At 47.3% G+C, this 27,591-nt stretch overlaps 1 protein-coding gene across 2 annotated transcripts in view; it reads left to right on the top strand.

Moving 5' to 3' along the window:
* Positions 1 to 25,913, top strand: part of Rad1 (Radiation insensitive 1) — a 40,793-nt gene extending 14,880 nt beyond the window's left edge. For both annotated transcript variants that reach the window (XM_045738597.2, XM_069300058.1), the window contains exons 4-7: positions 3,603 to 3,688; positions 11,824 to 11,972; positions 19,226 to 19,435; positions 25,642 to 25,913. In XM_045738597.2, the coding sequence (XP_045594553.1) occupies positions 3,603 to 3,688; positions 11,824 to 11,972; positions 19,226 to 19,435; positions 25,642 to 25,671 (475 nt within the window). In that variant the 3' untranslated portion in view covers positions 25,672 to 25,913. The remainder of the gene's footprint in view (positions 1 to 3,602; positions 3,689 to 11,823; positions 11,973 to 19,225; positions 19,436 to 25,641) is intronic.
* The last annotated feature ends 1,678 nt before the right edge of the window (positions 25,914 to 27,591 follow it).

Genomic DNA, 27,591 nt, shown 5'->3' with positions numbered 1-27,591 from the left:
AAAATTCTCAGGGGAATTGACAGGGTGGACAAAGCCAAACTCTTTAGTGCGGGTGGAACACGAACAAGGGGACACAGGTGGCAACTTAGTACCCAGATGAGCCACAGAGATGTTAGAAAGAATTTTTTCAGTGTCAGGGTAGTTAACAAATGGAATGCATTAAGTAGTGTTGTGGTGGAAGCTGACTCCATACACAGTTTCAAATGTAGATATGATAGAGCCCAATAGGCTCAGGAATCTGTACACCTGTTGATTGACAGTTGAGAGGCGGGACCAAAGAGCCAGAGCTCAACCCCCGCAAACAGAACTAGGTGAGTACAACTAGGTGAGTACACACACACACACACACATTCATACCAAAACAGAGAGGCAGGGCCAGAAAACAGGATTGGTTCAACAGAAAATGCGAGAGAGCCAGAGATCAAAAGACACAAAAATGGAATCAATACAGGAAGAGGCCAAACCCCCAAACATACCAGCGATACAAAGATGCGAGAAACAACTACACGGCAGTGAGGAGAGAGGCAGAAAGAAATTTTGAAAAAGGGATTACAGACAAATGTAAAACAGAACCGGGTCTATTCTATAAATTCATAAACAACAAATTGCAGGTAAAGGATGATATACAGAGGTTGAAAATGGGAAATAGATTCACGGAAAATGAAAAGAAAATGTGTGAAACATTAAACGAAAAGTTCCAAAATGTGTTTGTACAAAATGAAATCTTCAGGGAACCAGATACAATAAGAATTCCAGAGAACAACATAGAGCACATTGAGGTGTCTAGAGATGAAGTGGAAAAAATGCTCAAGGAGCTAAATAAGAACAAGGCAGTTGGTCCAGATGGAGTTTCACCATGGGTTCTGAGAGAATGTACACCTGAGCTCAGCATTCCTCTTCAACTGATTTTTCAGGCATCCCTGTTTACAGGAGTTGTAGCTGATGTGTGGAAAAAGGCTAACATAGTTCCAATCTACAAAAGTGGAAGCAGGGAACTTTTGGGGAAGGGGAAGGGGGAATTAAGGGGAAGACACCCTTAATTATAGACCGGTATCATTGACAAGTGTAATAGTCAAAATATTGGAAAAAATAATTAAAACTAAATGGGTAGAACACCTGGAGAGAAATGATATAATATCAGACAGACAGTATGGTTTTCGATCTGGAAGATCCTGTGTATCGAATTTACTCAGTTTCTATGATCGAGTAACAGAGATATTACAGGAAAGAGATGGTTGGGTTGACTGCATCTATCTGGACCTAAAAAAGGCCTCTGACAGAGTTCCCCATAAGGGGTTGTTCTAGAAACTGGAAAATATTGGAGGGGTGACAGGTACGCTTCTAACATGGATGAAAAATTTTCTGACTGATAGAAAAAGGAGGGCAGTGATCAGAGGCAATGTATCGGACTGGAGAAATGTCACAAGTGGAGTACCACAGGGTTCAGTTCTTGCACCATTGATGTTTATTGTCTACATAAATGATCTACCAGTTGGTATACAGAATTATATGAACATGTTTGCTGATGATGCTAAGATAATAGTAAGGATAAGAAACTTAGATGATTGTCATGCCCTTCAAGATGACCTGGACAAAATAAGTATATGGAGCACCACTTGGCAAATGGAATTTAATGTTAATAAATGCCATGTTATGGAATGTGGAATAGGAGAACATAGACCCCACACAACCTATATATTATGTGAGAAATCTTTAAAGAATTCTGATAAAGAAAGAGATCTAGGGGTGGTTCTAGATAGAAAACTATCACCTGAGGACCACATAAAGAATATTGTGCGAGGAGCCTATGCCATACTTTCTAACTTCAGAATTGCTTTTAAATACGTGGATGGCGATACTGTATACTAAAGAAATTGTTCACGACTTTTGTTAGGCCAAAGCTAGAATATGCAGCGGTTGTGTGGTGCCCATATCTTAAGAAGCACATCAACAAACTGGAAAAGGTGCAAAGACATGCTACTAAGTGGTTCCCAGAACTGAAGGGCAAGAGCTACGAGGAGAGGTTAGAAGCATTAAACATGCCAAAACTAGAAGACAGAAGAAAAAGAGGTGATATGATCACTACGTACAAAATAGTAACAGGAATTGATAAAATCGACAGGGAAGATTTCCTGAGACCTGGAACTTTAAGAACAAGAGGTCATAGATATAAACTAGCTAAACACAGATGCCGAAGAAATATAAGAAAATTCACTTTCACAAACAGAGTGGTAGACAGAACAAGTTAGGTGAGAAGGTGGTGGAGGCCAAGACCGTCAGTACAGTAGTTTCAAAGCATTATATGACAAAGAGTGCTGGGAAGACGGGACACCATGAGCGTAGCTCTCATCCTGTAGCTACACTTAGGTAATTACACAGTGGTACCTCGGAATACGAGTGTCCCTGTATACGAGTTTTCCGGAATACGAGCAGGATTTGCTCGGAAAATTTACATCGGAATACGAGTGTTGCCTCGGAAGATGAGGACGTTGATACGTGTACAGACTGACCTAGCGCGTGGTGACATGGCGATCACCCCTCAATTTACCAGTGCCTCACCCGCAGTGACTATCCCGCCTGAATTCTTCACCAAGATTTACAGTGTTTTGTTGGATTTTTGTCCATTTGACCATGAAAGTTGTTGTTATATATATCCCCATGGGTCCCAAGAAAGCCAGTGGTAAGGTTCAACCTAAGAAAGTAGTTGTGAGTAGAGGCAGTAGAGGACGTCCCTACTTCATTAAGAAAATGTTTGAAGTATGAGAAGAACTGCAAAGTTTTGTTGAAAAAACTTACCCAGATAAAGCTGTAGCAGGCCATTACATTGACCATTTAAATGACAATGTGATGTCTTGCATCAAGCAAGTAGTGAGCCACAAGCAGGTCCTAGTTGTATGCAGGCAAAATGTGCCAGAGTGTGCACACCAGTGAAATCCTCACTGCCTGATGTGATAATGGAAGGGGACTCCCCTTCCAAATAGTAACCTCTCTCCTCTTCCTCCTCCCCATCTTCCATACGCCTACAGCATTCAACAGCAAGGTAAGTAATAGCTTGAACATAGTTTTGTAGGTTTATTTAGATGAATTAGGTATAAAAATTTAGTTTGAAGTGAGGTTTTTGGGGTAGTCAGGAACGGATTAATTCATTTCCCATTATTTCTTATGGGGAAATTAGCTTCGGAATACGAGTTTTCGGAATACGAGCCGTCTCCAGGAATGAATTAAACTCTTAAACTGAGGTACCCCTGTATATAATATTATATATTTACTTTAACCTTATATCGAAGTTCCCCCCCCCCTCCCTGCCCCCAAGGTCAAAATACTAACCATTTCCCTGGATGCAACCCCCAACAAGAGTTGCCTAATTCCCAGGTACCAGGTGAACAGATGCACTAGGATATGTGCCCAAAGGATATGTGCATGCCCAACCATTTTCTCCTGACCGGGATTCAAACCTGAGATCCCTATTGCAGAAGGAAGTCAAATATACTACTTGTTTGCTACAGCAGCTGAGATTGGTTGGTTGGTCGCTGCCAGCTGGGGTAGTGATCACTGTCCTGCTGGTCATAACTAACACTTCTAATAAGCAAAATTATTTCTAGGTTAGAGGAAGCTGGAGTCCTCACAGACTGTAGTATAAACACACAAGAGGCTGATGACACCTTAGACTTCAACTTCTGTAATTCAGGTAATGATATTATCTTTTGGGGGAACCCCTTCGGCTCCCCGGAGCTATCCAGGCTGATATGTAATATATTAGACTTTGGCATCGGTCAGTCTGAATGGAGTTCGTAGGCCTACTGCAGACCACGGGTCAGAACCTGGCCCTCTCAGAGGGACACAAGGAGCAATGGCCTATAGAATAGCACGTGTGATTTGGAACATTCTATATCTGCCATCGATTGGGTCAGGTACCCAGGATGGGTAAGCATCCCAAAACAAACCCCTATTCTGGTTGAAACTATTACTGAAAGTCAAACGAGTGGACAGAACTCCTTAAAGAAAAAAAGCAAACGAGCATGACATCATTGCTTGCCGCGCCGTCGTCTGCGCAGCTCTCCCCTCACTGGGAGGGGGAAGGGTAGACCCCTCGTGCCGACAACCCACACCTTCAGTTCTGAGGCTGGATGTCAAAACACATGAAAAAGCCGCTGACTGGAGGAAGATAGGGATGCCGAGGAGCCTCCGGGTCTCCCAGAAAATGGTATTTAATTACTATCAACGCTGATTTTTTCCCAAAATCTTTAAGAAGGTAATTTTTTCTTGATGTGACATGCCGAGTCTGTATTCTGGAGCAGTTACAAATACTGTACACATGATGCAGTTTTGTAATTCAGGCAATCATTTGAACCCATCCTAATCTGAAAGTTGTATAGATACAGTACAGTCCTGTAATGAATACCTAAGTAATTACCTAAGTGTAGTTACAGGATGAGAGCAACGCTCGTGGTTGTCCATCTTCTCAGTACTCTGTCGTATAACGCGTTGAAAATACTGATGGTTTTGGCCTCCACCAACTTGTCACTTAGTTTGTTCCAACCGTCTACCACTATGTTTGCAAAAGAAAATTTTCTAATAGTTTTTTGGCACCTCTGCTTCCTTAGCTTGACTGTGTCTTCTTGATCTTGAAGTTGCTGGTTTCAGGAATTCCTCTTTGTCACTTTGCTGGTTCCTGTTAGTATTTTATAAGTGGTGATCATATTATCTCTGTTTCTTCTATCTTCTAGTTTTGACATATTTGATGCCTCTAGTCTCTCCTTGTAACTCAAGTATTTCAGTTCTGGAAATCATTTTGTAGCATGCCGTTGCACTTTCTGTGGGGAGCCCCTACGGCTCCCTGGAGCTTATCGGGCTAATGTATGTTATGTTAGACCGGGACATTAGCTATGGAGTTCAGACCCCTACCAGGAACCAGCGCCAGAACCGGGCCCCTTCAGAAAGGTTTCAGGGAGCAATGGCCCTGGGAAAACCCCATTGTGGTTGGGGGTTTTCCTTATCTGCCATTGACCGGGGTTAGGCACCCAGAAAGGTAGGCATGACAAAAGAAATGCCACATGGTAAGAAACTAAAACAAAAAACTGAACAGAGAGGTAGAAACTCCCTACAATCCCAAGGAAACAATCAAACAAGCAATTATCACAATTTACTGCTGTGCCGGTCATCCGCGCAGCCCTCCCCTCCCTGAGAGGGGGAAGGGGGGAAGGCCCCAGACCTCATCCCTCTGGCTGCCTTCAGTTCGTAAGTTAGTGTCAACCGGGATAGACGCTTCTCTGGCCTCAAATTCCTGAGCGGTGTTTGCCTTGTGTGGCGTTCTCTGCTGTCTTTGTGTGGTGTCCGGTGGCCAGGAGTACCTCATCAGTGCCGGGGCTGCATGCGCTTAGGGGCTTCCTTCCCTAGGTGCCCTGTGAGTACTGCCCCTGCGTGTCAGGGTTATCTTCCCTGGGGCGTTCGGGGACCTGCTCCCGTAGGGGTTCTTGCTGCTCAGCATTTGCCTCGCCCTTGGGGCCAGCTGGGGCTTGGGGCCCTTGTTTGGCCTTGGGTAGGGAGTGGTGTTGTGCTGGTTAGGTAGTCAAGGTGTTGCGCGATCTGCCACCTGAGCGGCGACCGGTTCCTGTTGGCTCTGGGGACGGTGTACTTTTGCGGGGTTTTTTTTTTTTTTTTTTTTTTTTGCCTGGTGAAGGTTCTGCCTCGTGGGTCTATAGTTCCCCTAATATTGTTTTGGTGGCCCTCTGTTAGGCCCCTGTGCTTGTTCACGTCCCAGGGGTTTCAGTTTTATCATCTACCCCTTGTTTTGTTTGGGTTTCTTAACCGGTTAGCAACACCTTGCCCGGGCTTTTTGTAGTTGTTACCTTACGGGCCCTGGAAACCCCTGTCGGGGCTCTGTGGATCCATGGATGCATCTCCCGAGTTCCAACCTGCCTTGTGCGGGTTTGAAGGTTGCTGTGTGCTCTTGTTTCAGGGTGACAGTCACCTGTTTTGCCTCCGTCATGCTGCCTGTTGGGTCAACGACACCTTTGACCTGGAGTCTTGCGAGTCGTGTTGTCTGCTTGTGCACCAGTTTTACTCTGATTATGTTCCAGTTATGGGAACAGGCAGCATCAGTGTTGCATGTTAGGTTTAGGTTACTGCAACGCGCTAGGTTGGTTTCCCACCTGGATGCCCTGAGACTACCCCGTTTTGGTTTTAGGGACCCGGACCTGGGGACGTTAGTCGCTTCGGCTCCTTCCGCGCTCCCTGGTCCTTCCCCTGTCGTTCATCCTGCACCTCCCCCCCTATGTCCAGCTCCAAAACGTCTGAGGGTTTCGGCCTCGGCACAGGGTTTAGTTGGTTATAAGACTCGGGTTGCCTCGGGGGCTGCCCCATCCAAGTTGGGGACGGAGGCATTTGAGCCGGTTCCTCCTGCCGAGGTTTCTGGGTCCCACCAGCAGACCCCCTTCTTGTCTGCCTTTCGCTTGGACTCTGCCTTTTCTTCAGGGGTAGAGGGTTTGGAGGACGGCTCTGCCCCGACATGGGGGATCCTGGGGCTGGAGAAGAGTCAACCTGGGGGTCTTGGGCCCCTTTGACCCTGCTTGGGTGCTTTTACCTTCCTTGCGGGGCTTATTGTTGCAGTGGGAGGGATTTTCTTACCCCCCCTTCCCTGTATGAGTATGATTTGGGTTCGGCTCCTCCCCGGGTTCGGTTCCGGGCGCGTTTGGGTACTTCGGCTTCGTCTTTCCAGAGGTTTTCTACTTCCCGTATCTCCGCAAAGGCGGCTCGGGAAGCTCTTGCTGCATACCTCTTGCGAGACCCGGGTTATGCCTCTGCGATGGATCCGTCCTCGTTTGAGTTCGGTTCTTCCCGTTTTTGGGTGCATTTGGAGGTTCCTGAGTCTTCCTGGCTGGCAGACTGCCCTTTCTTTTCATTGGGGGCGTGGCATGGGTTCTATCGGACCCGCACGCTTGATTGGCGTGAAACTTCTACTTTTATGCAGGTTTACCTGGGGGAGGGAGGGCGAGTTTGAGCACCTTAATGCGTGCTTGTTCGCTCCCGTGCTTTCTCGGGATGTTGGCCTTTTCTAGCTTCAAGTGCAGGTTCCTCGTCTTTCGGCTCCGTTGGTTGCGGAGGATTTGCGCGCTCGTGGGCATTTGGCTTCGGTCTTACTTTTCTTTTCCCTTCTCAAGAACAGGGCGCGGTGATTGCCCTGTTCGACGTTTGGGTTCTCGTAAGGGTCGTCGGCCCTTTCGGGGTTCGCCCCGTTAATGGGGCGATGGGGGTAAGCTCGCTTTGTTTGCCCACACTTGGTCCCACGATTTGTGGGCCATTTCGGCTGTGTCATCCGGCCTGCGGTGGTGTTGGGCGACTCGTCCTCCTATTGGGGGTTCGGGGCTAACAGGGCAGGTTTCTTCTCCTGTGCTTCGTCAAGTCGTCTTGGAATGGGTGCGCTTGGGCGTGGTCGAAACGACTCCGTCCCTCAGATGGGTTTCCCGTCTGTTTCCAGTGCCGAAACGGGACTGTGCGGATCTGAGGTTCATTCTGGACTTGTCCTGTCTGAACCCCTGGATTCCTTGCTCCTCCTTTCAGATAACTACTCTATCTCAGGTCCGGCTTCTGTTGGAGCTGGGTGCCTGGATGGTGTCCCTGGACCTCAAAGACGCTTATTGGCACTTTCTTATTCATCCAGGGTTCAGGGACTGGTTAGGTTTCGTGGTGGGGCATCACGCTTACTGCTTTCGATGCCTACCTTTTGGCTTGAATCTGGCACCTCGCGTTTTCACGCGTCAGACCCGGGTTGTGGTAACCCGTTTGTGTCTTTAGGGATTCGGGTTTTGGCCCCCCCCCTCGACGACTGGCTGGTGTGGGCTCCCAGTCAGTCAGCTTGTCTGCTCGCCAGGAATATGGTTCTTTTCCCAGTTCGCCAGGTTTGGGTTCCTGGTGAACTGGAGGAAGTCTCATCTGGTTCCGTCTCAGGTTCGGACCTGGCTAGGTCTTGTTTGGGATTCTCAGACCGCTTCCTTGGCTCTCCCTCCAGAGGCGTTGCTGCGGCTGTGGGCCTGCCTTCGGCTGTTTCTGAGGGGGGTCCTGAGTCACTCGGCGGTTACTCGAGCGGTTGTGCGGGAGTCTGAACTTCGCTATGCTAGTCTACCTGCATGGTCGGGTTTGGCTTTGGCGACTGTTTTGGTTCCTTTGGGGACGTCCCTTCCGCCCCTCTCGCGATCGTTGGGTTCGTCCTCTGGGGGCCTTGTGTCGGTTGCTGTGTCACTGGCTTCCTCTTTGAGGTTTTTGGGGTTTGGTGCCATGGCGCCTTCCCGAGCCTTTGCTCGATGTGTTCACGGACGTGTCGTCTCTCGGCTGGGGCTTTGTGACCAGTGCTCACCAGGCTGTTCAGGGACGGTGGGGTCAGTCTTTCCATCGGGCTCACAGTACGGTTCGGGAGTTCGCGGCAGTCTGATTTGCGCTTCGGAAGATTTGGGTCGCTTGGGGAACGACCATTCGCCTCCATTCGGACTGTTCTCCAGTGGTTCATTACCTGAACTGTGAGGGGGTTCTCTTCGGTCCTTGGCTCTTTGGGGTGGGTCCCTTCGAGTGGTTCGTCTGCTGGATTCTCGGGGTTTGGCTCTCCGTGCGGTTCATTTCCGGGGAGTGTCCAACGTTCTAGTGGATGGTCTGTCTCGCTTCATTCCCCTGTCTACGGAATGGACGGTCGATGATGACTCGTTTCGTTGGATCCGGCAGACGTACGGTCTCCCAGACGTGGACCTTTTCGCGTCGGCGTGGTCTCGGCGTCTCCCAATCTATGTGACACCCTTCCCCGACTGCGAGGCGTTCGCGGTGGATGCCTTTCGGCAGGACTGGTCGAGGTGGTTTACCTCTGTCCCCTGGTCCAGCTGTTGCTTCAGGTTCTGGTTCGGTTGGAGACATTCCCAAGGAGAGTAGTCCCATGTGGCCCCTTGGTGGCCGGCCCAGCCTTGGTTTCCGGCACTATTGGCTCGATGTCCGAACCTGGGGCATTTCCCGCGGCTCCGGCTCTTTCAGCAGCTAAGCCCGGTCCGGTATGGGACTGGTTCGACCTTCTCCTCTGCTCTTCGCGTCTAGTCTTTTTAACGCGGGTGTATCACCATTTCTATGGTGATCAGGTGGCTTCGTTGATGGTGTCCCACCTGAGAGCTTCGTCTCGGCGACAGTATGAAGTTTCCTGGCGTTCTTTGCGCCATTTTCTGGCTCTTCGTAGGTTGTCTTTTCTTTCGGATCGGGTTGTCTTGTCCTTTCTTTCTTGGCTTTTTCAGGACCGTCATTTGATGCCTAACACTGTCGCCTTGTATCGTGCGACATGTCAGAGCCGCTCAAGCTAGCATTTGGGGTGGACGTCACATCCGCCCCGTTCCGTAAGCTTTCTTGTGCTATGTTTCACCTCCGGCCTGCTCATGCGCCGCCTGAGCTGTCCTGGTCCTTGGACAGGATGCTCTCCTATCTTTCCTCTCCTCGGTTTGTGGTGGCCCCTTTGGTTCCAGATTGTTTTTCCAAGGCTTTGTTTTTGTTGGCACTGGCTTCGGGGCCAGGTAGGGGAGCTTCATGCTCTCCTCCGGCGCAGGGGTTTCTGCTCTTTTGGTCCTGGGGGTAGGTTTGTCCGTTTGCAGCCTTCTCCATCTTTTCTGGCTAAGAACGAGACGGCTGCTTTCTGGAGGGGGTCCGTGGGTCATTGATGCTTGGTTGGTTCGGCCGGGGGTGCATCATGTATTGTGTCCAGTTGCGGCTCTTTGCCGGTACCTGCGCGCTTCAGCTGGGGTGGCTGGGGATGCGCTTTGGGTTGATCCGGTTTCCCTCGTTCCCTGTTCCAGGGCTCGGGTCTGCCAGGTTGTTCGCAGGGTTATAAAGTCTAGCCAGGTTGTTCGCAGGGTTATAAAGTCTAGCCAGGCTGCAGTCTATTCTCGCGCCCATGATGTTCGAAAGTTTGCAGCTTTGGCTGCCGTGTTTGGTAACATATCCTGGGTTCATATTCGGGCGCATGGATTTTGGAAGTCGAACAGGGTCCTGGACGCCCGTTATTTGGTGAATGTACCTGTTTCTAGGCATTCTTGCATTGCTTTGGGGTCGCAGGTTGCAGCCAGTTGTCTCGACTTCGCGTTGAGGATTTTGTGGCCGCCACCTCCCGGGTAAGTCCCTATTTTCCTTCTCTTTGGGTATGTAGCTCCATGGAGCCATAGGAGCTCCCCACAGAAAACCAGCATTGAATGTAATGAAACGCCATTTTCTGGGTGAGTTCCGGAGGCTCCCCGGCTACCCTTCCTCCCTCCGGTCGGCATTTTTTTTCGCGGTTTTTGATATCCAGCCTCAGAACTGGGGTGGGGATCGCCAGCTTCCGGGGAGGGGGGAGCTGCGCAGACATGCGGCGCTGCTCATGTAACGTCATGCTTGTTTGGTCATTTTTCTTTTGGAAGTTCTGTCCACTCGTTTGATGATTTTCGCTGTTAACCTGAATAGGGGTTTGTTTTGGGGTGCTTACCTTTCTGGGTGCCTGTCCCGGTCAGTGGCAGATATAGAATGCTCCAAATCACATGTGCATTTCTATGGACCATTGCTCCCCGTGCCTCTGTGAGGGGGCCAGGTTCTGGCTCGTGGTTCCCAGTAGGCTAGAACTCCACGCACATTGACTGATGCAAAATAGTTAGGGTTAGTTAGCTAGTTATTCTATCAGCCATGAATAGCTCTGGGGAGCTACTGGGACTTACCCAGAAAATGATATTTTATTAAACTCAATGCTGTTTTTTTTCATTCCGAGTAGTCCTTTTTCCCGTTCTCAATCTCTGGATTTTATCCTCTATGTGCAGCTTGCTTTTAATGAATTTATAGAAAAGGCCTGGACCTTGTTTTTGATTTGTCTGCTATATCTTTCTCAAAGTTCCTTTCTGCATTTCTCCTCACTGTTGTGTAATTGTTTCTTGCTTGCTTGTAGTGTTGGTATATTTGTGGTTAGCCCTTTTCCTATATTGAGCCCATTTTCTTGTTTTCCTCCTCTGGCCCTATCACAGTTTCTGTTGAACCAATCCTGTTTTCTGGTCCTGCATCTCTGTTTTGGTATGAATGTTTGTGTTCCTTCATCGTATATTTTTCAAAATTTGGTATACATTTCATTTACTTCCTTGCCTAGCAACCCTTATCTTTGTATCTCTTGTATCTCTTTCTGTGTATGTAGACTTCCTGTCCTGAATAGATACTTTCCCTCCTACTGCTTGTACTCTAATATTTATGTTTATTGTACATTATTCAAGGAAACATGTTATCAAACATCTGTGACAGTCTTTTCCTATGATATTTTCTACCTTTACCCAGCTAGTCCCTTAAATATAGGACAATAGGATAATGATGAGAACAAAGTTAAAATTAATGTAATGCAAGGGTGTACCTTAAATGCTGTACAGTATATGCATATTTTGAGATTGATAGCATACACTGTGCATATTATATTTTCAGGTGTAAGATAAAAATCCTCACTTGTGTATATGTGAAATTTATGTAAAGAATTTACACTCAAGTCTTTCGCACTCCCCTGAGTGCTTTGACAAGGTCTGAGTATGTGGTTAGGACGAGACTTGCATCTCAATGTCTAATGACCATTGTGAGCATTGTACTCAACGTCTAATAGTCGTCTAATAGCAACGTCTAATGGCATTAGACGTTGATATGTAAGCCTCGTCCTTACCACACACTCAGACCTTGACAAAGCACTCAGGGAAGTGCGAAAAACTTGGTGTAAATTCTTTACATAAATTTCACAAATAAACATTTGTTGGTTTTTATCCTATGTTATTATGTCTGTGAGAAGAGATTACCATTACTTATTTTCAGGTGTGGTAAACAAAGTTATCATGAGATCAGAGTGCCTTAGAGATATCTTCTCTGAGCTTGACATGTCCAGTGATGTTTTAGAGATTGTCATGTCACCTGCTGCACCTTATTTTCGTCTCTCTACTTTTGGCAGTTATGGAACAAGTCACGTAAGTTTTATTGGCTACTAAAATTTTATGGACTATATGCCCAGTAAGGGCATGTTTGTTCACTTATGTGCAGGGAACAAAGTATTTATGAGGCAATCCATTATCAGTCTGGATTCACAATTGTATTTAGCTGGATAAGAGTATTTGTGAATCAGGTGAGATTTAACATCAAACTGGTTGGGGATAGGGTTAATAGTGCAACCACATGTGTACGAACCTCGGAGGAATGAATCTGGTTCATCTGAACAAATTTTGATGCAACCCTAAATATTCCCTACATCAAGTTTGCTTAATTGAGGGCAACCCATCATCTTTAAACTGATAGTAGTTATGGCAACTATTTAACTGAACGTACCAATCTGCACTGAACACAAAAGAACATACCTCTTCTGTAGGGGCCTCGTATAGCCTGGTGGATAGCGCGCAGGACTCGTAATTCTGTGGCGCGGGTTCGATTCCCCGCACGAGGCAGAAACAAATGGGCAAAGTTTCTTTCACCCTGAATGCCCCTGTTACCTAGCAGTAAATAGGTACCTGGGAGTTAGTCAGCTGTCACGGGCTGCTTCCTGGGGGTGGAGGCCTGGTCGAGGACCGGGCCGCGGGGACACTAAAGCCCCGAAATCATCTCAAGATAACCTCAAGATTCTGTCATGCTAGGGACTCATAATCATCTTATAGATTGGTCTTCTTCTAAAATAATCTTTCCTGTCTCTACTCTTCACAGACGCCGTCTTGTTGAATTGGCTCTGATTCACAACATGCCCATCATGAACCTTAGTACTGGCTTTGCTGCAGTTGATTCTTCCCTTTCACAGTCAATACATAAATGTTCTAACCTTCTTAACAAATGTGATCTGACTTAGCTTTGACCCCTCTAGGGTCTGTTTCCGTTCTCTCTCCATCGTTATTAAAACAAATTTCACTTCACCATTTAGCCTCTTGCAGTTTTGTTTTCATTTTTTTCCTTTCTATTTTTCCAACATTTTCCTATTTATACCCTTTCTGTGGGAAGCCCCTATGGCTCCCTGGAGCTTATCGGGGCTAATGTATGTTATATTAGACCGGGACATTAGCTAAGGAGTTCAGACCTACCAGGGACCAGCGCAAGAACCTGGCCCCTTCAGATAGGTTTCAAGGAGCAATGGCCCTGGAAAACCCCCTTGTGGTTGGGGTTTTCGTTATCTGCCATCGCCTGGGGTCAGGCACCCAGAAAGGTAGGCAAAACAAAACAAACCCCACATGGTAAAAAACTAAAACAAAAAAACAAACAGAGAGGTAGAAACTACCTACAATCCCAAGGAAACAAGCAAACAAGCAAACATCACACTTTACTGCCGATCGTCCGCGCAGCCCTCCCCGCTACGAGAGGGGGAAGGGGGAGCCCCGGACCTCCCGCGCCGGCTGCCTAGCATCAGTTCGTAAGCTAATGTCAACCGGGATAGACGCTTCTCTGGCCTCAGTTTCCTAAGCAGTGTTTGCCTTGTGTGGCATTCACTGCCGTGTGTTGTGTTGTGCGGTGGCCAGGAGTACCTCATCAGTGCCGGGGCTGCATGCGCTTAGGGGCTTCCTTCCCTAAGCGCCCTGTGAGTACTGCCCCTGCATGACAGGGTTATCTTCCCTGGGGCGTTCGGGAACCATTCCTGTAGTGGTTCTTGCTGCTTGGCAATTGCCTCGCCCTTGGGGCCAGCTGGGGCTTGGGACCAGCTAGGGCTTGGGGCCAGCTGGGGCTTGGGGCCCTTGTTTGGCCCTGGGTAGGGACTGGTTTTGTGCTGGTTAGGGCGTCAAGGTGTTGCGCGAGCTGCCACTTAAGCGGCGATCGGTTCCTGTTGCCTCTGGAGACGGTGTACTTTTGCAGGGTTTTTCTTTTGTTTTTATTTTCAATCGCCTGGTGGGGGTCTGCCCAGTGTGGCTATAGTTCCACTGGTAGTGTTTGGTGGCCCTCTGCTAGGCCTCCGTGATTGTACACGTCGCAGGGGTTTTCAGTGCTATCCTCTACCCTCTTGTTATTTTTGGGTTTCTTAACCGGTTAGCAACACCTTGCCCGGGCTTCCCGTAGCAGTCAGCCTACGGGCCCTGGAAACCCCTGTCTGGGCTCGGTGGACCATTGAATGTGTCTTCCGGGTTCCAACCCGTCTTGTATGGGATCGTTGGTTGCTGTGCCCTTGTCTCAGGGTGACAGTCGCCACTTTTACCTCTGTCATGTTGCCTTTTGGATCACTGACACCTTGACCCGGAGTCTTGCGAGAGATATTCTCTGCTTGTTCTCCATTACTCTCCTTATGTTATTTCTGTTCAGAGTACAGGCAGCATCGGTGTTGCAAGCTAGGTTAAGTTGCTGCAACACGCTAGGTTAGTTTTCCACTCGGATGCCCCGGGGCCGCCCCGTTTTGGTTAGGTGCTGTTCTCCTCTTTCCCTCCCTGTTCCCGGCTCCGGACTGTTTGCGGGTTTCTGGGTTGGTGGCGGGGTTTAGTTGGGCCGAGCCTCGGGCGGTTTCAAGGGCTGCCCCGTTCGGGTTGGGGACGGAGGTTTTCGAGCCTGTTCTTCCTGCCAAGGCTTCTGGGTCTTACCACCCGCCCTTGCTTGCTGCCTTTCTCATGGACTCATCCTTTTCTTTAAGTGCAGAGGGCTCTGAGGATGGCTCTGCCCCGGGGCCTCTGTTGCAGGTTCCCGGGGCTGTGGGGAATGCTTGCTAGCAGTTCTGGGGCTGTTTGCCCCTTCCTGGGTTTTCTGCTTCTACGCGGAGTTTTTCGCCCATCCAGTCTGCTTGCTTCCCACTTTTGTGTGCACATGTGTATGTGCATACGCACGTGTGTGTAATACACCTTGTGTGTGTGTGTATTTATGTGTATGTGAATATATATATGTAAGCCTACCCCTTCCATTTATCTTTCTTTCTCTTTCCTTTTCTTTCTCTCTTCTCCCTTTTTCTGTTTATTGTCTTCTCCTACGCTCCCTTGCTATCCTCTTCTTTTTGCTATCTCCTCATTCGGTGGTTATAATAGGAGCTGCCTCGTATGGGCCAATAGGCCCTCTGCAGCTCTTATTAATATTACTATCCCCTCTACTGCACCTTACTTTGCTCCTCAGCTCTCTCTTGCCTATTTATTGCCTGTCTCTACTTCCTCATCACAATCGACTTGAGAATGGTCCAGGACGGACCGAAACGCCGTCATCCCTTCACCTTCTAGTGTGTGGTCTGGTCAACATACTTTAGCCACGTTATTGTGACTCATCGCCTGCATATATATGTATGTGTACATAATATATGCGTATACAGTATTTGTATGTATACGGGGCTCTGTTCCCTTCGCTGTTGACAGGGTGCTGGGGGAGCAGCTTGCTCTGTTGACTCTCACATGGTCCTGCAGTTAGTGGGCGCTTTTGGTTGTCTTCCGGCCTCTGGTAGCTGTGGCGGATGGCTTCTCCTCCTTTGGGGGTTTAGGGGTGGCGGGGTGGGCTTCTTCCCCTGCGCTTCGTCATGTCATCTTAGTGGGTGCGTTGGACGTGGTTGATCCACCCCATCCTTCTGGGGTTCCCGTCTGCTCTATGCAGACACGAGCCTGGCGAATTTGCGGTTCTTCTGGACTTCTTCAATCTGCGCCCTGGATTCTATGCCCTCATCGGAGGACTGTTGTCTCCTGTCCGGCTTCTGTTGGGGCCGGGTGCCTGGATGGTGGCCCTGGACCTCCAGGTCAATTCTTGGCATGTTCCTCTCCAGTTTTCCGGAACTGGCACAGTTGGTGGTGGGACTACAGGCCCCACCACCACCGCTTTTGTTGCGTTCCTTATTTTGTAATTGGCATTGGGTGTATTTACGCATCTTTACCGGATCTTGGTGCCCTGTCTGAGTCTACTTGGGATTCGGTGTCTGGCCTACCTCGACGACTGGCTGGTGTGGGCTCCCAGTCGGTCCGCTTGTCTGCTCGCTAGATGTGTGGTTTTTTCCAGATCGCCGGGTTTGGTTTCCTGGTGATCTGGAGGCCGTTCCATCTGTTTCTGTCCTGGGTTCAGACCTGGCTGGGTCTTGTTTAGGGCTCTTGGGCCGCTCCTTGTCCTTCCCTCCAGAAGTGTTGCTGCGGCTTTGGTCCCGCCTTCGGCTGTTCATGAGGGGGTCCTGGGTTGCTCGGTGGTTGCTCGAGCAGTTGTGTGGAAGTCTGAACTTCGATGTGCTGGTCTGCTCGCAGGGTCGGGTTTGGCTTCGGTGTCTGTTTGGCTCCTTCGGAGACTCCCCTTCCGCCTCTCTTGCAATCGTTGAGTTCGTTTTCCGAGGATCTTGTGTTGGTGCTGCGTCACAAGCTTCCTCTTTGGGGGTTTCGGGGTTCCGTGCTTTGGCACCTCCCTGAACCTTCGCTCGATGTGTTCACGGACGGGTCATCTCTCGGCTAGGGCTTTGTGACCAGTGCTCACCAGGTCGGCCGGGGATGGTGGGCTCTGTCCGTCCGTCGGGCTTACAGCACGGTTCGGGAGTTCGTGGCTGTCTGGTTTGTGCTTCGGAGAGTTTGGGTCACTCGGTGCTCTACCATTCAGCTCCATTCGGACTATTCTCTGGCAGTTCTTTGCCGGAACCACAGGGTTTCTCTTAGGTGTTTGCCTTTGGGGTGGCTCGTTTGCTGGATTCTCGGGGTTTGGCTAACCGTGAGGTTTATGTCCGGGGTGTGTCCTACGTCCTGGTGGACAGCCTGTCTCAGTTCATTGTTCTGTTTGCAGATTGGCCAGTCATCGTCGACTCTTTTCGTTGGTTCTGCCGGACATATGGACTCCTGGCCATGGACGTCTTTCAGTCGGCGTGGTCTAGGCGTCGCCCATTCTATGTGGCGCCCTTATCCGCCTGTGAGGCGTTCACGGTGGATGCCTTTCAGCATGACTCGTCGAGGTGGGGTACCTGTTCCTCTTCTCCTGGTTCAGCTTTTGCTTCAGGTTTTGGCTCGGTTGGAGCCCATTCCCAAGAGAGTAGTCCTCATGGTCCCTTGGTGGCCAGCCCAGCTTTATTTTCAGATGATGCTTGATAGGTGTCCGAACCCGGGGCGTTTTCCCGCAGCTCCGCCTCTTTCGGCAGGTCAGACTGGTCCTGTACGTGACTGGTTACGCCTTCTCCTCGGCTCTTCGTGTCTGGTATTTTGATGCGGGTATCACCATCTCTGTGGGGATCAGGTGGCTTTGTTGATGGTGTCCCACCTGAGAGCTTCGTCTCGACGACAGTATGATGTTCCTGGTGTTTCAATGCACCTTTTTCTTGCTCTTCGTAGGTCGTCTTTTCTTTCGCATCAGGTGGTCTTGTCCTTTCTTGGGTTTTCAGGTCTACAGTTATTTGATTTTTCTTACCGTCGCCTCATTTTGTGCAGCACTGGCGGAGCCGCTCCGGCTTGCTTTTAGGGTGGACGTCACATCTGCCCCATTCCGTACGCTTTCTCGTGTTTTGTTTCACCTCCGGCCTGCTCATGTGTCGCCTGAGCCGTCCTGGTCCTTAATCAGGGTGCCCTCTTATCTTCTCAGTTTGTGGTAGCCCCTTCGGTTCAGGTTTCTGCTCTTTGGTACTGGTGGTAGGTTTATACGTTTGCAGCCTTTCTCTGTCCTTTTGGAGACGGTTGAGACGGCTGCTTACCGGAGGGGGGTCCTTGGGTTATTGATGCTTGATTGGTTCGGCCGGGGGTGCGTCCTGTGTTGTCCAGTTGCACTTTTTGCCGTTACCTGTGTACCGTGTTTGGGGACGCGCTTTGGGTTGATCCAGTTCCCCTCGTTCCCTGTTTCAGGGCTCGGGTCTCCCAGGTCATCCACAGAGTTTTTAGGTCTTCCAGCCTGCGGTCTATCTTTGCGCCCGTGCTGTTCGGACTTTTGCAGCTTTTGCTGCTGGGTTGGTGACGTCTAGGGCTCATTTCGGGCCCGAGGATTTGAGGGTCGCACAGGTTCTTGGCCGCTCGTTCTTTATGCACGTGTCTGCCCCTGTGCGTTCTTGTTGCCTTGGGTCGCAGGTTGCAGCCTGTTGTCTTGGCTTCGCGTTGCAGAATTTGTGGCGGCCGCCTCCCGGGTCAGTCCTTTCTTTTCCTTCTCTTTGGGTATGAAGCTCCAGGGAGCCTCCGGGGCTCCCCACAGAAAACTAGCATTGAATGTAATGAAACGGCATTTTCTAGGTGAGCCCCGGAGGCTCCCTGGCAACCATCCTTCCCACTGGTTGGCGGTTTTTTCACGTTGGTTGAAGCTTAGCTTCCGAACTGATGCTAGGCAGGCGGCGCGGTGAGGTCCAGGGCTCCCACCTCCCCCCTCTCGGGGCAGGGAGGGCTGCGTGGACGATTGGTGCGACAGTAAAGTGTGATGTTTGCTTGTGTGCTTATTTCCTTGGGATTGTAGGGAGTTTCTACCTTTCTGTTCATTTTTTTGTTTAAATTTTTTACCATGTGGGATTTGTTTTGTTATGCCTACCTTTCTGGGTGCCTAACCCCGGTTGATGCCAGATAAGGAAAACCCCAACCACAAGGGGGGTTTTCCAGGGCCATTGCTCCCTGAAACCTCTCTGAAGGGGCCAGGTTCTGGCGCTGGTCCCTGGTAGGTCTGAACTCCTTAGCTAATGTCCCAGTCTAATATAACTTGCATTAGCCCGATAAGCTCCAAGGAGCCTCCGGGGCTCACCCAGAAAATGGCGTTTCATTACATTCAACGCTGGTTTTTTTATATTTTTGTGCATGGGCAGATATGTGTAATTACCTAAGAGTAATTATAGGATGAAGCTATGCTCATAGTGTCCCATCTTCCCAGTACGCTTTGTCATATAACTTTGAAATTAAGATGGTTTTGACCTTAATCATTTTCTCACTAAACTTGTTCAAACAATCTACCACTGTCTTTGCAAAACAGACCAAAAATGGAATATGAACGCTCTCATTTTTTACCAGTTTTGTTTCCATAGCTTATATCTATGACTTCTTGTCCTTGAAGTTCCAGGTTTCAAGAATTTTTCTTTGTTAATTATGTTGATTCTTATTACTATTTTGTATGCAGTGATCATATCGCCTCTTATTCTTCTATTTTCAAGATTTAGCATATTTAACCTCTCCTCGTGGCTCTTGTTTTTCAGTTTGGGAAGCTATTTTGTAGCTTGTCTTTGTAACTTTTTGTTGATGTGCTTCTCAAGATATGTGCACCATAAAACAGACCAAAATTCCATTTTTGGTCTCACAAAAATCGTGAACATCCATAGTTGCATTTTAAGGGTTAAATTTTTGTTTATCAGTTAAATGTTTAATTTGTTTTTTTCTAGACTGATATTTCCAAAGAGAGTGACATGATAGAAAACTTTGCTTGCACACGAACCATGAGTCAGCGCTACAGGCTGGGTCTTCTCCGACCTTTGTCCAAACCACTCACGGTGGCCCAGAAGGTGTCGGTGAGGACGGATGACCGAGGTTTCCTGTGTTTCCAGTTCATGATTAAAACAGAAGATAATCACATTTGTTTTGTGGAGTTCTTTGTGAGTATTGAACACTTATTTTGGAAACATCTAGATTTGAATATAATCATACTTCTTCCTAGTGGGTCCCTCAGTGGCACCCCAAACTATCGACTTTGTAGCCTCCAAATGAATCAAATGAGCCTATCCCACTAGGCTCTAAGGAATCACAAGCATCTGCCAGAACCCAGGACCAAAATCTGATCAGAGAACTGAAAGAAAACCACCAGAAAGGTAGAGCACACCAAAACCAGCAACTACATGGATAGTATTTGTAACCTTAATATAAATTTTGTTTATACTCATTGCCTAGGTCCAACTACTAGTTAGCAACACTCGTTTGTCACCAGATGGTAGTCTCACTCACCCAAGGGTCTTGGCTAGCCAACTGTCATTCATCTGGTGCTTTTGCTTCCAGATGCTGCACTACTCTATGAGCATCAGCCTTCAACTAAGTGTTTACTTTTCTTTTGGACCTTGTCCTATGCTGGGGCTCTGTTCATTTTCAATGGACCTTGTCCTATGCTGGGGCCTGTGCTTATGTCTGTTCATTTTCAATGGACCTTGTCCTATGCTGGGGCCTGTGCTTGTGTCTGTTCATTTTCAACTTTGTGTTTCATCTGTCAACCTGTTGTTCTGTATGCCCAATTCTTTGTTTGCCTAAGCTTCACGTGAAGATTTGCTTTCATTAGTAGTCATTCGCATTGCCCAACCCTTCAGTCATTGGTTTTCTTCCCTGAGGAAAAACTCCCAAACCTTCCTTTAGAAGGTTTGGAAGTCTACTCCTTGGAGTCTACTTCACTTGAAGGGCCTTGCCCTGGGTAGTGCATGTAACCCGCTCCACTGTACGGCTTGGTAGTTGGGATAGAATTCGTTTTTATATGGGTATGCTGTGCGAGTTTTCTGGCTCTAGGCTCCAGCAACAACTTGCGCCTTCACTACGTTATTTTTCAGGTCGGGGTAGGTGTGGGTTCCCTGCTAGTTTGTCAGGTTGGTTTTAGTAGTGCCCCAATAGTTTTAATTTTCAGGAAGGTTCTGTGCTATGAATTAGCTGCTTGTCACTCTTTTTATCTCTGCCATCTGCATGCGGGGTCAATCAATATTTTCTTCCCCAATGCAGTTGGATTTTTGTAGTTGGCCATCAGTGTTAGCCATATAGCTTCCAAGCTACCCCACTGAGCTCTAATGAATCTCAAAACCAGGACCAAAATTTGATCGGAGAACTAAGGGAAACCACCAGAAAGGTAGAGCACACTAAATCAATCAACATACATTTGTAACCCTAAAGTAAACTGTTTACACTTATTGCCTAGGTCTAACTAGTAGTTAGCAACTCTCATTCGCCACCAGATGGTAGTCCCGATCATCAAAGGGCCTCGTTTGGGTCTCTTGGTCGGCATCTCTTCCCCTGCCTTCAGCAGCTTTGCTTCACCTACAGCTTCGACACTGGGGTTGGATCAGTCATGGGTGACTTGTCAGATGATTGAGCAGTTGTGTAGGAGCCTGAACTTTGCCTACATTGTCTTCCCCTGGGCACTGTTTGGCTCTAAGCATTGTACTGGTTTCTCTAGTTCTGTTCCTTCCACCACTCCTGGGATCAGTCGGCTTCGCTGACTTCCCCTTTTAAATTTTTTGGGGTTCAGTTTCATGGTGTCATCCTCCTCTATCACTCAATGTGTTTATGGATACTTTATCTCTGGGTTGGGGCTTTGTGACTAGTATTCACCAAGCCACCCAGGGGTCAGTGATTGTGTTTGATACTTTGGGCACACAGCATGGTGCATGTGTTTGCAGCTGTGTGGCATGCCCTGATGAGGACTTAGCTTCCTCTGGGTTTGGCTATCCAGCTTCACTCCAATTATTCCACAATGGTTTGTTGCCTGAACTGTGGGGGGATCTACAGTTCGTATTCCTGTAGAGCAGGGCACTTTGGGTAGCTCGACTTCTGGCTTCTTGGGGGGTTTTGTTCTGCATGCAGTTTACCTGTGGAGTATGTCCTATGGCCTTGCAGACAAGTTGTTTCACTTTCAGTCCGTTTCCACAGAGTGAACCATTGATAAAAAGTCCTTCCGTTGGCTCTGAAGGACATTTGTATCTCTGTGGTGGATTCCTTTGTGTCAGTATAGAACCAGCACCTTCCCTCTTGTGTAGCTCCATTCCCCAATTGCGAGGCTTTCACAGTGGAGGCCTTTTGACCAGACTGGCTGAGTTGGAGGTGCATTTACCTTGTACGCCAGTTCAGTTGTTGCTTTGGGTGTTGTCCAGTCTGGAGTTGTGCTCAGAGAGGGTGAACCTTTTGGCTCCTTGGTGGCTGACCCAGTCATGGTTTCTGATATTTTTGGCCCTTTGCATGTTTCTCTGGCTCTACCTTTTCTAGCAGATTAGCCCGGCATTGTACTAGGCTGGTTCAAACTCTCATCTGCTCTATGTTTAGAGTTTTTGATGCATGTCATTTATATAGTTAGCAAGTGGTTGGTTTGTTAGTGTCCCACCTGCCTCTTCAGAACAGCAGTATGAGGTGGCCTGGCACTCCTTTGGCTACGTTTTGTGCCTTCACTGTCTGCCTTTGGTCTTTGTTAGGTCTGTTCTCTCCTTTTTGTCATGGTTGTTTCTCAATTGCCATCTCACGGTAAATAATGTCCCCTCTTATTGTTCGCCTTTGGCAGAGCTGCTGCTACTTTTGTTGAATGTCAACATCTCCACAGCACTATTCCTTAAGTCCTTTGAGGACTTGGGGGGTCCTTTGATGATTGATTATTGATGGTTAGTTGATTCGGCCAGCGGTGCATCAGTTGTATCCTGTGGCAGGTCTTTACTGCTACCTGTGTACTACTTGTTCTGTCTTGGACACTATGCTGGTTGACCCTGTTTCTTTTGTTCCATGTTCCAAGGCTTGCATTTCGTGTGTTTCCACTGCATTATCATATCTACCCAATCTGTGATCTACCCTCAGGCCCAGTGTACCCTCAGGCCCAGTTTACCCTCAGGCCCAGTCTACCCTCAGGCCCATGATGTTTGTAAATACAGTACACAGCTTTCACTGTCTTCTTCTCTAATATGTCCTGGGCTGATATTTGGGCTTGGGGGTTTTGGCATTCTAAAATGATCCTTGTGATCCAGTATTTTGTAAATGTTCTTGATCATGTGTGGTATTGGGCTGTGTCGGCCTAGACACAGAGAAGAGAAGAGAAGAGAACCTAGCCTAGGGTTTTCTTCTTTGTCTTAGTGTTTGCCATCTCTCCTCCTCCCTGGTAATTCCCTTCCTTGTTCTCTGATTAGTTAGCTTCAGGGAGCCACTGGGGCTCCTTCAGAAAAAGGCATTTCATTACATTTAGCAGCGTGGTGGTACAGCATTTGACTTTGCATCACACAGACGGAGGTTCTAGTCCCAGAAAGGGCAGTTGGAACTTTCAGTTATTTAAGGTGAGACCTGTATATAACTCAGGTTTATCATTTGATGTTTAACACTTTCGCGCTTTAGATTAGAGATAACTCGTCGCCGTTTTTTCTTACGATTCCGCATAACAGCCTACTTTTCTCGTCCATCGAAAAAATATTTCTATAAATTCCATTTTTTAACCGAAATGGATGGGGATACTTTTGTTTTGTAGAGAATTTATTTGCGAATTTTTTGGTACCAGAATGAATATTATATCACATAAACTTCTATGAGTAAAAAAAAAAATACACAAAGTATGTTTGGGGGTGTGGCGAGCGTGTGGCAGTGGGTTCCCTTTAGCCGTTGATATATCCAACACGTGGGAAATATTTGTATGTGTTATGTATATGTCTGTGTAGGGAATTTTACTGCGATCACTGTCATACAAATTATAAAATGTTTCAACAAGTATAAACATGACAAACATCAAACGAACGAAAACAATGCATTCGTTTCTGCCGCGAACGCATACTGAGCGACGTGGTTCTATATTTGGCTCTTCTCTTACACATGCTTTGTACAAATGTTATACAGTTCATCTTATAGAAAATTTTATTGCGAACACATTGGTATAAAACAGAAATACGTACATAGAAAAGTAGGGTCAGGAAACGTATAAACTTTCCAAGCATGATTTCCCCCCTGTGTTTTCGCCAGTGCGCTCGCGGCTAACTACTCTCCACTTCACACACTCTTGCGGGTGGGCAATTACCTATATTAAACATTCATATGCATATGTCCGTGTAGAGAATGTTATTGCGATTCCAATGATACCAAAATTAGCGATGTAGGACAACTGTAGGCTTCGCAACCATTAAGGGAGTGGAAACATTTTGTTGCTGTTTGGCGGTCTCGGCGAGTGATCTGCATAGTTTTTTATTTGGTGTTGATACTCCTTATGCTTGGGCGGCATTTTATAGGTATGCTCTTATAGACAATTTCATTGCGAACACAGTGATACCAAATTTAAATACGTGCGCCTTCAATTATTGTCAGGACAGTCAAAAGAGTGTACACTTTTTCGGTCTTACCGCGTAGGCGCGCGAAGTGCCGAAAGCATCTGGGGTATTGTTTTTTTTGAGCGCCGAGAGCGCGAAAGTGTTAATTACCTAATTGTAGGTACACTTAAGATGAGGATGATTGCTATGCTTGTGGTGTCCCGTCTTTTAAACAGTCATATAATGCTTTGAAACTACAGTTCTGACGGTTTTGGCCTCTACCACCACCTCACTTAGCTTGTTCCAACCGTCTACCACTATTTGCAAAAGAAAATTTTCTAATATTTTTTGTGGCACCTTTGTTTCCTTATCTTGGGTCTGTGTCCTTTCCCCTCGTTCCCTGTTTCAGGGCTCGGGTCTCCCAGGTCATCCGCAGAGTTTTCAGTCTTCCAGCCTGCGGTCTGTCCTTGTGCCTGTGCTGTTCGGACGTTTGCAGCTTTTGCTGCTGTGTTGGTGACGTCTAGGGCTCATTTCGGGCGCAGGGATTTGAGGGTCGCACAGGTTTTTGGCCGCCCATTCTTTAGGCGCATCGCTCCTGTGCGTTCTTGTTGCCTTGGGTCGCAGGTTGCAGCCTGTTGTCTCGGCTTCGCGTTGCGGAGTTTGTGGCGGCCGCCTCCCGGGTTAGCCCTTTCTTTTCCTTCTCTTTGGGTATGAAGCTCCAGGGAGCCATAGGGGCTCCCCACTGAAAAGCAGTGTTGAATGTAATGAAACGCCATTTTCTGGGTGAGTCCCGAAGGCTCCCTGGCAACCCTCCCTCCCATCGGACGACGGTTTTTTCGCGTTGGTTGAAGCTTAGCTTCCGAAGTGAAGCTTGGCAGCCGGCGCGGTAGGTCCAGGGCTCCCCTCTCTTACTCTTGTTTGATGTTGATGTTTGCTTGTTTCCTTGGGATTGTAGGGAGTTTCTTCCTCTCTGTTCGTTTTTTTGAGTTAGTTTTTTACCATGTGGGGTTTGTTTTGTTATGCCTACCTTTCTGGTGCCTAACCCCGGTCGATGGCAGATAAGGAAAACCCCAACCACAAGCGGGTTTTCCAGGGCCATTGCTCCCTGAAACCTCTCTGAAGGGGCCAGATTCTGGCGCTGGTCCCTGGTAGGTCCGAACTCCTTAGCTAATGTCCCGGTCTAATATAACATACATAAGCCTGATAAGCTCCAGGGAGTCTCCGAGGCTCACTCAGAAAATGGCGTTTCATTACATTCAACGCAGGTTTTTTAGGTCCAGATAGATGCAGTCAACCCAACCATCTCTTTCCTGTAAAATCTCTGTGGCTCGATCATAGAAACATGAGTAAATTCGTTACACAGGATCTTCCAGATCGAAAACCATACTGACTGTCTGATATTATATCGTTTTTCTCCAGGTGTTCTACCCATTTAGTTTTTTTTTATTTTCTCCAATATTTTAACTATTACACTTGTCAATGATACAGGTCTATAATTGAGGGGGTCTTTCCTGTTGCCACTTTTGTAGATTGGAACTATGTTAGCCTTTTTCCACACATCAGCTACAACTCCTGTACACAGGGATACACAGTGCCCCGCTGGGCATGCTAAAGTGTTGAGAACCTGCTACTGTAGAGCCACTGTGGGGAAGCCCTCCCAGAAAGAGTGATATGATATCAGAGGTGCTAAAAGTATTGCTATATACACTGAAACTTTTTTTAATTTATTGACATGCAAGTTTATAAAACCTATATTAGCAGGACATGTTACATCTTCATAGTTCTGCACAGAGACGAAGTATTGTTGATACGGGTATCAAATCTTATGGTCATTACTGGTCCTGTTACAGTGTTGTCCAGAAGAAGAGCTGGATGGCTGAGAATGTTACTTGTTTCCGGATATGTGATGTCACTTGCCACGCAATGCTTCAGAACTGATCCTAGGGATAAGGTTTACTCAGTAGACAGTTTATGGTATTAAAAGTGTCATTGGAACTTCTGCAGCAGTATTATAGACACTATACTTGCAGCATGTTCCTATATAGCACCCAGGGACGTAATACTGTTAATACAGTCAGTGAATGTAACTTTTGTTCTTATAAGAAATAAATTTTTCTGTAATGATTACTTATAAATTAACCAAGCTAATAATTTTTAATTCAATCAATTTAGTTCATCCACATACTGCTGAAAGAGAACATTACAGCAATACTATGATGTAAGCAATTGTCAAAAGAAGGCACCAAGCCGGGGATATTATGTAGCACCATCAAAGTCGCAGGACATTCAAACGGTGCTAAATATCACTAAAGATACCAACACAAGAACAAAAGTGCACAAGGTAAGTGATATTAAAGGTATTAGATTCGCCAAGGATTCTATCGAGGGACAGTCTGGAAGCAAGAGACACTAGTGTTCTGAAAATCAGGATATGCAACAAGGAGATGTAGACTGTAAGAGGGACAATGCAGTTTGGACAAAATGGAGCGCCGCCCTGCTCCTTAACCCTTGGGCCGTTAAGGGTCATTTTGCCTTCAACACCCACAGGCGCAAAAAAAAAAAAAAAATTAAAAAAATTCTTTCGTCTTATAAAAGTATTCATTTGTATTCCCTGATCATGGGAAAAGTAAAAAAAATCATAGATGGCATATTTTGGTTATGCTGTTTTATGCAAAAACAGCATAACCATACTGTTTTTGCTTTTATTCACTATACACAGACATTAAATATAAGTATCTACGTGTTTTGTTCACCATAACTGTACATCTAAGCTTGTATGGTGAGTTCAAGCAATAAGAGACGTAGCTACACACAGTCAGCTGGTGGTTGCTGTCGTCATTGGTTCAAGGCCAGACACACTAATATTTCTCCTCCAACAATATTGTTTGTGGTGTTATTACACTATATACACACATTATATATAAGTATCTACATGTTTTATTTGCCATACCTGTACAAATAAGCTGGTATGGTGCCCAAAGACCATAGTGGCCACCATGACATGTCATGCAGATGATGCACCTCCCTCTCCAAAATGGCGGGTCCCAACATACTCCTATTGCTGTTATCACACTCTATACACATGTTATATATAAGTATCTACATTTGTGTTTACCATAGCAAACCACTAGGTTTGCTAGTGGGAGTTTCTACCTCTCTGTTCGGTTTTTACCAAACCTTGCTTTTTACTTATCATGCCACTAGGTGGCATGGTAAGTCCAGTCAATAAAAGGTGGCCACACACAGTCAGAAGACGACACTAATGGTGAGGGAGGGAGGTTGGTACTCATCCCTCCTTGGAGCACAGCTCTAAATATCACCACAATCCTGTTACTATCAGAATCCTGGTCAGTTTTATCACAGTCAAGGGTCTTCTGTAATACTATCATCACTAAATAATGGAAGTTACATATATATATTTTGACATTTTTAGGCGATGCTGTGGTCACAAGCTGAACAGCGGTGCTGTGAGCGCCAGCCTTTGTGGCTCGCTCAGTACTGACACACTCACACCCAGCAATGTTGGCCACGAGTTGGTCAGGAAGGGAGGGAGGGAGAGAGTTGGTCAGGAAGGGAAGGAGGGAGGGAGTTGGTCAGGAAGGGAGGGAGTCAGCCAGGAAGGTAGGGAAGGAGAGAGTTGGTCAGGAAGGGAAGGAGGGAGGGAGTTGGTCAGGAAGAGAGGGAGTCGGTCAGGGAGGGAGAAGTGTTGAGTGTGTGGGGTACCAGGTGTGACTCGTTTAAGCCTACAAAAGAAGGTAGTGTTGGAGGTATTGCAAGAATTATATTGTTTTCTTATTGCC

This window comes from Procambarus clarkii, chromosome 43 (assembly GCF_040958095.1).
Source record: "Procambarus clarkii isolate CNS0578487 chromosome 43, FALCON_Pclarkii_2.0, whole genome shotgun sequence".
In the NCBI taxonomy this organism is placed as follows: domain Eukaryota; kingdom Metazoa; phylum Arthropoda; class Malacostraca; order Decapoda; family Cambaridae; genus Procambarus; species Procambarus clarkii.
This window is presented reverse-complemented; position numbering and strand designations above follow the sequence as displayed.